The 13,328-nt window shown below is 44.0% G+C and overlaps 1 protein-coding gene across 1 annotated transcript; it reads left to right on the top strand.

Moving 5' to 3' along the window:
* Positions 1 to 307: 307 nt before the first annotated feature.
* On the top strand, positions 308 to 1,023 carry LOC147869077 (dirigent protein 5-like). The gene has a single exon (XM_087315459.1). It carries the CDS (start codon positions 308 to 310, stop codon positions 890 to 892), a length of 585 nt encoding a protein of 194 aa, XP_087171585.1. The 3' UTR covers positions 893 to 1,023.
* The last annotated feature ends 12,305 nt before the right edge of the window (positions 1,024 to 13,328 follow it).

The raw sequence follows: 13,328 nt of genomic DNA, 5'->3' as shown, positions 1-13,328 counted from the left end.
CAAACCTTTCTCTCTCTCTCTCTCTCTCTCTCTCTCTCTCTCTGTCTGCACCCCTCCCCTCACCTTCTCTGTATAAATAAGCAGGCTAGGCTAAAGCCAAACCAGCATACATACATACATCATAACTATCTCTCCCTCCTCCTCCTGCCGCTCATATACTTGCTACTTGAATCATTCCAACCAAACTAACTAACTACCAAACCTGCTCACAATCTTTATCAAATCACATCATCATCATCATCTTCTTCTTCTTCTATTCGCTTGTGAATTATATTATACATAAAACAATTTGAGCACAATTACAAACATGGTTCAGCAGTCCGTCTCATATGGCTCCTCCGCCAATACACTCGCCACTACACTCGCTTATCTACTGTTGCTGGCCGCTCCTTTGACCACCACTGTATCGGCTCGACGAAAGCCTCCCCAGGGACCTGACACCTTCAGCTTCTACATCCACAACCAAGTCTACAACCTGGCCATCAACAACTCCGTCTTCGACTCCGTGTACAGCGCCGGACCCTTCAACTTCAGCCAGCCCAACCCCACCAACTTCGGTGTCCGCTCCACATTCGAGAACCCCATCACTCCCGACGCCTCTCCGGACTCGGAGCCGATCGGCGTCGCCCAGGGCTTCTGGATCTTCAACTCACAAAAGGGTTACGTCCTCATGCACATATTCACTGCCACCATTACATCGGGGCCATACACGGGCACCATCGCCATCCTGGGGCAGGAGGATGAGTCTCTGGACAATAGGACGTTGGTGGTGGTCGGGGGAACTGGAGACTTCCTCGCAGCTCGTGGTGCCGCCATCTCCAAGCGGGTTGTCATCGACAACGTCGCGCCCGCGCACTGGACCCTCTCCTTCGACTTGGACCTCTATTATTGATCATCACACATTGAAGTGTGCCCCAATCCATGCCACCCTATTTGATGCTGCACCAAATACGCTAGTAATTGTAATTGAATGTTGTTACATTTATGCACATAAACTTAACACAATACTAACACACATCGATTGTTGGAATACAAAACAATAAACAACAATATTTTATATAGCCTCTCATCTAAGAGACACATGAAGAGGCATTGTGTCTCATCGAAAAGACATAAACACCCTTGGCAACTGCTTGTCAATGCATCATTCTACACTTTGTTTCATTTTGAATGGAATCAATACAAATCTGTTATATACTCTATTCTTATACTCCCACATGGTATCAAGTTATGACATTAAATATACTTGTAACCCTAAAAATGAAAGACAATGATGAAATGGCAGAATTCATTAAATAGTTGACGATGATGAAATTTCAACGATTGTTACTTCTTGGTGCCCTACCAAATTCTTGGAGTAACTTTGCCACTACTCAAAATGCAAATAATAATATAAACCTCAATGACTTAATAAATTGCATCTGACAAGAAGATGCAATGAGAAAAGTAGGCCAACCTGATGCCTCTCAAAACCCATCAGCGACGATAGCGTACAAAACAAGGCGAACATTTCATCATCCACGACCCGACTATAATTCAAGATTCATCGGACATACACAACCAAAGCAAGGAGGTATGCGATTCTCAAATATAATTTGTCATCGATGTCATAAACCACGTCACACAAGAGATGAATTCAGCGATAACAAAAAATTTAGAAGCAAACCATCACAATCTCGGTACAAGCCCAAAGTTGAAGCACACATAGCTGAAGATTACCGAGGTGAAGAAAACAAAGATTGCTCTACCAATTATGATGAAGCACATGATGATGAAGAAGAGGGATATAAGGATCTTATCCAATCCTTTTTTGTGGAAACATTCCTTGTAGGAATACAAACTTCAACTCAAGATAATAACACACGGTATTTTGATACGGGAGCTACACACCATTTAACAAACAACAAAGATTGGCTTTCTAACTAATTGCAAAAGATAAATAATCACAAAATTGGTAATGTCTATTTCGTTTCTGGAATCACAAAGAATCTTTTATCTGTCGGAAAAGGAACATAAAACCGTGCAACCATAGAATTTAAAATAAATTATGCCCAAATTAAGTACACATTACCAAATGGAGAACACATGAAATATAATTGCAATCGAAGTGAGGGAGGTCTCTACCGTATTCAATACATTCGTGGATGCCAAAAGATAGAAGCACATATTGCAAAAAGTGAGAATAATATCGAACAAACAATATTATGACATCATCGACTTGGGAACTTAAATGCTCAAGCCATCAAGACGTTCCAATTAAATAATATGGCTAGTGGCTTACCGAAAGAATGTTTTTCAAAAATTGATCTTTCTGAAGGATGTCTATTGGGCCAAATGCCACAACATCCATTTCCAATTCGGCATAGCAAATGCCAAAATCCATTACAACTTGTACATAGCAACATTTGTGGACCTTTCCCTACAAAATAAATAAAAGTCCTTTTAAGGACATGTATAAAAGTGCTCACTGAGCACATTCTATGTACAGAGTTCAGAGAGTATTTTTCAAATTGAGTTTACCTTCTGCTCTCTCTGTGTCTCCTACATATTGTGTATTTTCAAGGTTCCATTAAACCTTCTGTTCTGTTTTCTGTTGCTATCCAGCTGAACTGGTCATGTCTACGATTCCGCAAGCTAACTTTGACATATATAAACAAGAACACGCTTACACAATGTATCATATAATTAGTATGACCAAAATAATGGCAAATGTCATAGTCAACACAATTTCGATGAGGATAATAAAGAGTTTTTCATTGCATCTATGGACATTAATTCATTTGATCACTCTCCTAGTTCAATATGGATCGTTGAAAAATTAGCCACATATCACCTCACATCAAGGTTTGAATGTCGTAAAGATTATAAAACCTTAGAAAATCCCTTTGTAGTGACATTTGGGAATAACAAAGTGAAATATGACCTTGGACACATGAGTACCCACCTTGAACTTTCTAATGGCAACTTCATTGAAATGAAGCTCATTATATGCCTAACATAGCAAAAACATTATATCCATAAATACACTCACAAATAACAAAACATCTATCGAATTCTATCACAACAACGACATCATCCACCATAAGACACCCTTTGGTGGAGGCTATATGGTTAATTATCCAAGACAAGAATTTCTTTACCTATTAGGCCGCCATGTGCTACATGCTCAAGAAGCATACCACATAGAAGATCTAAACACAATCAACTCAAGAAGCACTACTGTAAAGAATCAGATGGATTCTGTGCAGTAGAAGAATTGTGTGTGTTTGTAGAGAGAGATAGATAGATAGATAGATTATATTATTGTCTTCGGAGGTCAAATATGACCTATGAGACTAACCATATTACATTTCATGTGATACGTGTGAAAGTGAGTAGTGACTCTCGATGTTCAAGAACTTTACCAATGAATGTTGCAATCGAGAGTGCACATTGTGGTTGTGAAAGAAATTCATGCAAGGATTGGGCTCGATCAAAGAGATGTGGAAAGCATGGTCGAATATGATCAAAGGCAGAGCATTGTATCAAAGTGTGATACTCAAACTCGCGAACTTGTTTAGGGCAAAGTGTGCATAGCCGATCACTCTCATCACTTGTGCCCCAACATCCTGTCTCACATCGTAATGCATGTGAGCTAAGTCACATGGAAGCAATGGTTCGAATGGCAGATAACGGTATGGGCTATAACATGTATCGATGTGTACGATTTCCCCATTCCGCAAAGAATATGGTTTTGTGGTTACGTGCAACATGTGTGGTATAATGTGTGAAGCGTGAGCCTCCACATTTGTCCCATGTCATGATACATTGGCTTTGCAAAAAGGCCTCATTTACAGAGGAATCTAATGATGCATCATGAAGCAAGTGTCTCTCATCCCATCTACCAAACCATTTTTCTATAGCTTGCATCCAACCGGAACACAAAATTTTGCTTTTATGCATCTTTTGGATCTTTTTGCTTGCTTCCCACGCAATTCTAGGAAATCGATGTGAGGGGGTTTTTTTGAACCTGAAGCATGTATTCAACAACCCTTTCCATGGCCATGATCTCAAAGGGAAGCGATCCTGTCTCAAGGAGGAGGAGAGTGTAGGGCATTTAATTCTTAACTTGGAGAAACTTTGTAAGAAAATGTTTTTGGACATTTTCAAACTCTTTCCACATAGATTTAGGGATGCCACCGCCCCATACTTCCACCCCATAGATAAGAACTGGTGTCACCAAAGTGTCGAAAAGATATTTCTTGAGGACCCAACACTTAATATCTCAAAGATTGCGTGTGTTCTCAAATGCATAGTATGTTGGCTTACCCGCCTCTAAGTGGCGTGTAGCACATTCATTCCATCTATGATTTGAAGGAACTTCAAGGCCAAGATATTTGAAGCTTTCCCACATTCAAGTGGCTCATTGTTGTACATAATGCATGGTTTATATCTTTTTCGGCTCTCCACAAGCATAATCTTTGTTTTAGAGCTATTGACACAATTATTTTAGTATGCATGCAAAAAAATTCCAATGCCTTCATAAGCTTTTGTGCATCTCCTAAAGTATTTGCAAAAAGAACTCCATCACCTGCATATAGCAAAAGCATAATCACAACATTCCCAATGGCAACTTCTTCAACACATTCTTCCTTTGCAAACTTGGTAACCATTTCTTCCAATTCATCAATGCATAGACCAAATAGTGTTGGTGAGAGTGGGCGTCCTTGCTTAATACCAATAGTGCTTTTGAAAAAATTTGAAAGTTTATCTCTCATGCACACACAACATATAACCTTCTCATAAATTCGGGAAATTGTAAGCATATATTCACTTGGCACCTCAAGTTCTTCCATTCTCCTCCAAATATGCTCCCGAGGTACCACATCAAAAGCTTTCTTGAACTGTACAAAGCAACAATATAAACCTTTACCTCTAAGGCGGATTTCCTCCATTAATACTCGAAGGGTAATAAGGTGATCAATGATGCTATGGTGTTTTCGAAAACCAGCTTGTCCATAACCTCTCTTACCATTTTTTTCAGTCCATACACTTATCTTTGATTGCATTGTACATCCAAACAGTTTTGCCATTAATGAGTCAACCATGATGGTACGATAGTTGTTTACATTATTTACATTTCCACCTTTATGTAAAGGTTTGATCCAATTTGTAGTCCAATCGTACATCATACCATGTTACAATGCATCTTAAACATATCGTTTATCCATACATGTGCTTCCTTTCCCGTCCATTTGAGCATTTCAACCTATATACATTGAAGATCGCTTGCCTTTCGAGAGCCCAATTTCTTAAGTTCTATGCATATATCTTCAATTGTAAAGAAAGGAGGCATATGTGAAAGAGGACCATAACACATCATCTTTCTAGCAAGACATAACTCATATAAATTCTTGCAATGCATAGACAAGTCGTGAAGAGTTCAGTCATCATAACTCTCAACACATTTCCCCTTTAGATTTCCCCAAAATTTAGTACATGCATGTGCTTTCTCTTGCATTTGGATAAATTGTGGAGTAACTTCCCATATTCTTCTCTTTCATTGAATAAGCCTTTTATACTCATGCAAGTGCTTTTGGTAATTCTCTTTATCCTTAACTACATCCAAAACCATAAGGGACTTTCGAGCTTCACAACATTCTTTATCAAACCATTTTTTCCTAAGTTTCTTGGTGCATTTCCAAGATGTGTGGTTTGTTTGTACATGAGAAAATGAATAACTTCTTCTATAATGCTTATCTAGAATATTTACATGGGATAAAGTTTACTATAACTTTAAAATTCGTAATATGCTAGTACAATGGTAAGGCTGAAAATCGTTAACATGGAGGTACAGGGTTTAAATCCTGCCCTATGCATATAACATAATTATTGTACTATTTTCTCCTATTTCTTTATACTTAGTCAATCGGGTACTCCACATATATTTTACGTAGTGTACAAAGTACACTATGACAACGTCAACCCAATATGACTTTGCTAGATGTTTCTCATTCATTATTGCCCTTGCCACCTTGAGTATGTGCCGATTCTTGCGTTCTGCCACTCCATTCTACTGAGGTGTGTGTCGGTAGGTAAACTCCCGCCAAATTCCTTCTTGTCGAAGATATGTTGTAAAGGCATTGTAGAAGTACTTCTTGCCTCCATCCAATCGAAGGCATCGGACATGCCGATCGGTTACCTTTTCGACTTCGTTTTTGAACCTTTGGAAGTGTATGAGCACTTCGCACTTCTGCCACATGGGGTAGATTCAGGTATGTCTAGAGAAGTCATCGATGAACGTTACGTAGAAGCAGCAACCACTGAATGTTGTCATCTAGGCTGGTCCCCATACATCTGAGTGTATTACATCCAGGATCCCTTTGCTTGTGTTCCTCTCCTTTGGAAATGGTTGTCGGTGCTGTTTGCCAAATTGACAAGCTTCCACATGCCTACAATTTCCTTTTTGGTGACGCTCGGGACTCTGGTGACAGCTCATTTCAACTGTATTCCCTTGAGCTTTTGGAGATTGATGTCGCCTATCCTCTTGTGCCAGAGCTCTATGTTGGCGTTGGCTCTCTGGCCCTTGGCATACATTGCCGAGTTCATCTAGTGAGAGTTGCGGATGAACATCCGACCTTCTCTCCGACTCCTAGCGATAAGTCAGCCTTCTTTTTCGATGAAGCATCCTCCGTTGTTGAAGCGGACTTGCATGCCTTGTTCGACTATCTGGCCAACTGAGACCAAGTTCTTTGTTATTGTATGAACATGCAAAAAGTTCTTGATATATGTTTTGTTACCTTCTTCCCCAAATGGTGAAGTGCAAATCGTTGCCGGCCACAACCGGTTGTACATGTGCGGAATAATAGTCAATCTAATGGAAAAGGAAAAAATAGAATACAGAAACTAAGAATGACAGAGATTTTAACGTGGAAACCCGAACTGGGAAAAAACCACATGGAGTCCACAAACTCCGAAACAGAACACTATGAGAGAAAGGAATACAATCAAAGATCTTAGAGGCAACGACCTCAAGATCCTATTTCGCCAACAGGCGGCTATGGAGCTCACACGCTTCCACTCACACTCACAGTTACAGAGGCAACAACCTCGTCGACAATAACTTTACAAATAACACACATTACTAACATGATTGCCCTAAGTACTTATATACTAATGTACCCTTTCGACTATTTACAAGTTTAGCCTTCTGTTTTGGCTATCTCCACGATTTCCGGTTTCGGCCTCGGCCAAGTTGCTCATCAACACGGTTCTTCTCACTTCCCATCCGGAGGGACCTGTTTCCTGACAAATGGGACATTGTCGATATACTGAATGGGGTGAATTGTGTCATCCCCAATTTCCACATAGCCGGGTCATTCAGGCTTTCGTAGCTCCTTGAACCAATCTTCATGGGATGTCATGTGGTTTGATGGGCTTAAGTCGACAAACCATTCATCTTCTGCTTTGGAGGTGTTGGTCAGGTTTGAGGTTGTCATCGAGTGCGCTATGTGCCTTATCACAAACATTCCGCCACAATATCATAGTCGGAGTTGGAGGCGTAGTTTGTGAGTTATCGGCTTGTGGAGGCCAATTCATTTTTCCACAGTATCCGCATTGAGCGAGATTGTTTTGTCGGATGGGTCCGGCCCGATTGCTCCCCCTTCTTCCAGATGCTCCGTTTAGCGTGTTCGAGACGTCTTGTCGTTAGTAGAAGTTGTGTTTTTGAGGTTGCTCTTGGTTGTGTTGTCCTTGGCTCAATTGGCCTCTTCTTCCCCGACCTTGTCCTTGTTGTTCGCCGGAATAGTAACCGATGGACAAGAGCGCAGGAATAGGAAATAGTATAAGATTGTAACGCATCTAACGGTTCACACGGGAAGCATGAACGGCTAAAAGACCATGCGTATATAAAGGGCTGAAAACCTCTGATAGAGGCAACGTGTCATTTTGGGAATGTAAAGAAGCATATCGTAATAGAATTCTATCTTCTCTAATATCTGTGTATAGCTACGGCTAATCTACTGTGTGTTTGTAACACCTGAGAGTGTAGAAGTAAGCAACGGTGAGTGTGTAGCCACTGTTAAGGAGCTCGGTTGTAGCCATCTTCCTTATACGCTGCTAGGTTACGGGGAACATTCCCCTATGTATTACGTACAGACGCTACCGTTCATTGTCACACAGTCACTTGGAGGTCTAGGTCGAAGGACTAACCGTAGACCATGTTCCTAATCGGTAACACTTTTGGCACGCTTGATGATCTGTGTCTTCTCACGGGCGAACAACAACGAATGGATATTTAGCCATAGACGCCCTAGAGAACCAACATGATCAGACCGGCCAATCACAAGGTTTATCACACGCTAGGCAGAGGACCGCGCACGGCAGAAGCCTCGCCTCAGCGACCTCAACAGTACCTGTTGTGATCACAAAGGTGATTTTCCGCTCTCCAAATACCTCAACGATACGCGGGGAGCACGCTCACCACAACAGCATTGTGGTCTTTCCCGACCTGCCGCAACCCCGATCATGGCCTTTGCCTATCCCCGCTTTAACGATGAAACCGACGCCGCAACTCATATTCGCATGTTCCTCAATGTCTAGAATGCAAACCACATGGCGCAGAGCCTTTCTAAGGCGGTAGCGCACTAGTCCAAAATGACGGAGTTCGGGTTAACATTGGATGGGCGAGCGGCATTTTGGCATTCACTGATGGATTTGCCAGCAATCACGACCTTCAACCAGCTGCAGTCCGCCTTTTTGCGGTTCTTCCATCGGAGGGTTCCACAACGAGAAATCCTCGGACAGTTCTACACAATTAAGCAGCTGCCGACCGAGAAGATCGCAAACTTCAGCTTACGTTTCCAAAATTTACGACGGAAACTACAACGGAGCCATGCGGAGGACGAGGCTCGGGGACATTTTTGGCAACATTACGCCGACCCATACGGACAACGCTCAACAACAATAACGTGAAAGGGGAAACAATGGATATGGTCATTGAACGAGTGTTATAGCTCGAGCTGGATGACGAAGAGGAAAGGTTTTCTATGTCCTCATTACGACAAGCGTTACCTCAAGATGAGGAACGACAGTTTCGTTAAGCAATCCAGTGCACGATTTGCTTGAACTTGGGGCATTCCGTAGTGGACTCCAACATGTGAATCCACTGCCCAATCTGCCACTTGAAGGCTCACACAATCGAACAATGCGAATACAATATGCTGAACAGAGCTGCTCCCAGAGTACGCAGCATGGACACACAACGTCCCCCATGTCGTACTGAACAAAGGAGGCAAGAAGACCGACCACGGTATGTGGATCGCAACCCACGTGACGACCAGCACTATCGGAATCGCCAGAATCACAACGATTCCGAGGAAGACGAGCCAGAGGATGAGGACTACCGTGGTCCCCCCAATTATGCTAAACGGGGCCGGCACTATGAGAATGACCGGCCGACAAACAAATGTGGCAGCTTGAATGGTTATCGTGGGAAGCAACAGCAATATCAGGACCACCGACGATATGACAAAAGCTCGGGCGATGAGCGAAACCAAGAACCACGCTGGGAACAACAGCAACCACCGCGTACGCTCCGACAAACGAGGCCAGACCATGAGGAGCAAGTCGCAGCAGGGGATCGGCACACACCACCAGGAGCCGAGAAGGGCGAATCGAGCATCCATTGTTTTGTTTGTCAGCAGCCCAGACATTATGCCACGCAATGCCCAGTACGCAAGGGCAAGGGGCCCGCCATCAATACGATTATGGTGGAAGTGCAGCAAGTCACGACACGCCAGCAAACAAAAATGGTTGATTGGGCCACGCAAGATGAGATACGACGACAAGCCCAGCCATGGGTTGAAAAAGCAAATGCGACAAATACAGAGCGCATGCAAAAGGAGTCCGCAAATACAATGGAGCAAGTGGAGGACAAATGACCAGCCCCAGACCCCATTTGGCAAGCACTAGCAAGGTGCAAGATAACATTAACCATGGAGAAGCTGCTACAACTAGTCCCACACTTCCGCCAGACCATGGAAGAACGGGTGACGGGCATACCCGGGGTGAGCGTTGCTATGAACCACATGGACGTTAGCGACGGACCATCTGTAGTGGATCACCACAACCCGGCTATTACATTGATTTATACGGACAGGAAATCCCAGGATGCGTAATCGATGGCGTCTTGGGCGTTAATGTAATTAGCGCGAAAACATGCGAGAAGTTAGGCATTTCAAAATGGGAGGCTTGCCCATTCTAGATCCGTATGGCAGATATCCGCTCAGTACGACCATTGTGGTTGATACACAAGATAGGAATTATCGTGGGAGGACATCGCTTCGACATCTCGGTGGTAGTCCTCGCCTTGGATGCCCGAGGGGCGTACCCTGTCCTACTAGGCAGAACGTGGCTTCGGGCAGCAGATATCAAGCAGAGCTGGCAACACATGTGTATCAGTTTCCGACACGGACACACCAAGGTTCGCGTACCTAAAGACGGAACCGCGACACAATCCAAGGGTATAACACCATTGTACGTGGAAGATATAAATATGTTGGCTGGGGTGGAGGATGCAGAATTAGAGGCATACCAGGACGAGCACCCTTGGATTATTCCGTTGTTCGAAATCGACGTCATCGCAACCACGACAAAATATGCCACGGCCACTATCCTCAACGATGAGGCGTATGAACCAAATCTGGAGTCAATATTGGAACTAAGCAGAGCACGGGCAACATTCGAGAGGGAAATGGAAATTTCACGGCGAGTCACCGCCTCCGCCCTGGAAGAAGTAAACGTGGGTATGACGTCAGAACCCTGTTTTCTCTCCATTGCAAAGGAATTAAGGCCGTCCCAGAGAGACGCAATGATCGAACTACTCAAGAAATATAAATATGTGTTCGCCTAGGCTCACGAGCACATGAAGGGGTTAGATCCGAAGTTCTACAACATAAGATCAATTTAGCAACCGACGCAAAACCCGTTCAGCAGCTCCACTACCGCATGAACCCGAACTACGCAACCCCCGTAAAAGAAGAAATTGACAAACTCCTAAAGGCAGGATTCATACGGCCAGTTAAACAAGCCACAGGGTTAAGCCCGATAGTAGTCGTTCCAAAGAAAAATGGTAAAATACGTGCATGCGTGGATTACCGAAAATTAAATGCCGTAACCATTACGGACGCATTCCCTTTACCATTCACCGATAGCGTACTGGACGCCGTCGCAAGACATGACATGTACAATTTTATAGATGGCTTTAGTGGGTATAACCAGGTATGCATGCATCCCGATGACCAAGAGAAGACAACATTTGTCACGGACTGGGGAGTCTATGTGGCCGTCGTCATGATGTTCGGGCTAAAGACGGCGTCGGCGACATTTCAACGGACAATTACGGAGATCTTTGGGGAATATATTCCGGCGTTCATGCAAGTTTTTTTAGACGACTTTGCGATATATGGGAAAACAATCGACCATTTTACGCATCTGCAATTGTGTTTGGAACGTTGCCACACCGCACGCTTAAGCCTGAATCCCGTGAAATGTGCCTTCGGCGTGACCAGCGGGACTCTCCTAGGCCATATAATCAGCAAGGATGGAATAGCGGTCGATCCGAACAAGATCTCCACGATTACGCAAGCCAAAACTCCGACAAACGTGAAATCACTTAGCCGGTGTTTAGGACAAATACGACGACATAGTCGGATCATACGATACTTGGCGAACTTCGCCACACCATTACATGCTGTCGTGCATCAGACTCCCTTCCAATGGACCGCAACGGAGGACAAGGCCTATGATGCGCTTAAGATAATGCTCACACAGGCACTCGTCGTACGGCCACCAGTTTGGGCGAAGCCATTCCACGTGTTCGTAGACGCCTCGGACATAGCAATAGGAAGTGCGCTAATGCAGCTCACCGAACCAAATTGGTACCAGCCGGTGTATTACGCTAGTCGCAAATTATCCACGGCAGAGCGTAACTATTCCACAACAGAGCGGGAGGCGTTAGGGATGATCTATAGCATCAATAAATTCCGGCATTATCAGTTAGGGAGGAAATTCACGTTCTACGTGGACATTTAGCACTGTTGTATTTGGTGGAGAAACAAGCACTGACAGGGAAATTGGCGCGATGGATGCTGCTGCTTCAAGAATTTTGATTTTGTAATTCAGCACCGCCCGGGGACGCAACACGCAATGGCAGATGTTTTGAGCAGACTCGATAATGGAGAAACAGTACAGAAGGACGACGACGACTTTCCGGACGCCGACATTCAGCAGGTTGCAACACTAGCAGAAAGAACGGAATTGACCTTTCCGGACCGGTGGCTTATGGAAATGACATACTTTTTTACTATGGGACTACCTCCACCACAATTACGCACGGACGAGAAGAAACAATTAGCTGTCCGAAGCCGTAACTTCTGCCTGGTAGAAGGAATTTTATATCACAAAGGAAGTGATGGCATTTGGCGACATGGGGTACGTTAGGATGACAAAGAAGCAGTCTTACGGGAGGCTCACTACGGCACGGCAGGCGGCCATTACGCGAGCGATGTTACAGCCCGGAAAATATGGTGGCCGACTACACAGAAGGACGCATACGAGTATTATAGAAAGTGGGATTTGTGTGAACGGATGGGCCAGCCCACGAAGGGTGAAAGGATGCCACACCAACCCGTATTACCGTTATACCCCTTCCAAAAGTGGGGATTGGATTTTGTGGGCCCCTTCACACCGTCAACGGCCCATACGGGCAATAAATACATATTGGTAGCCACAGATTATTGCACCAAGTGGGTAGAAGCGAAGGCACTACGAGAAAATACGGTGGCCGTCATAGCGAGATTCCTTTACGAGCACATTTGGTATCGGTTCGGCTGTCCGATTGAGCTTATCAGTGACCAAGGGAGCCACTTTCTCAATACGGTTCTTCGAGAACTAACACATCATTACGCTATAGTCCACAAGAAGAGTACGCCATATTATCCACAGGCGAATGGGTTAGCGGAATCCACCAACAAGACGTTGTAAACCATCTTAAAGAGAATCGTCAATGAGAATAGAACGGACTGGGATACCAAATTATAGAGTGCGTTATGGGCGTATAGAACCAGCTACAAAACAAGCATACAATGCACATTGTTTCGGCTAGCGTTTGGGCTGGAGGCCGTGATGCCGGTAGAGTTTCAGATACCCAGTTTACGCATTCAGGTACGAGACCAACTATCGGAAGCCAAGTTGGAGGAGGTACAGCTCCACCAGCTACTCGAACTCGGCGAAAAACGCATACACAGCATGGTTGTGTTGGAGCAGGAACAACAACGGTGTAAAGTGTT

Source organism: Azolla caroliniana, unplaced genomic scaffold (genome assembly GCF_043228905.1).
Source record: "Azolla caroliniana isolate FFs.n. ecotype wild unplaced genomic scaffold, voAzoCaro1.0.p SCAF_1, whole genome shotgun sequence".
Taxonomy (NCBI): Eukaryota; Viridiplantae; Streptophyta; class Polypodiopsida; order Salviniales; family Salviniaceae; genus Azolla; species Azolla caroliniana.
This window is presented reverse-complemented; position numbering and strand designations above follow the sequence as displayed.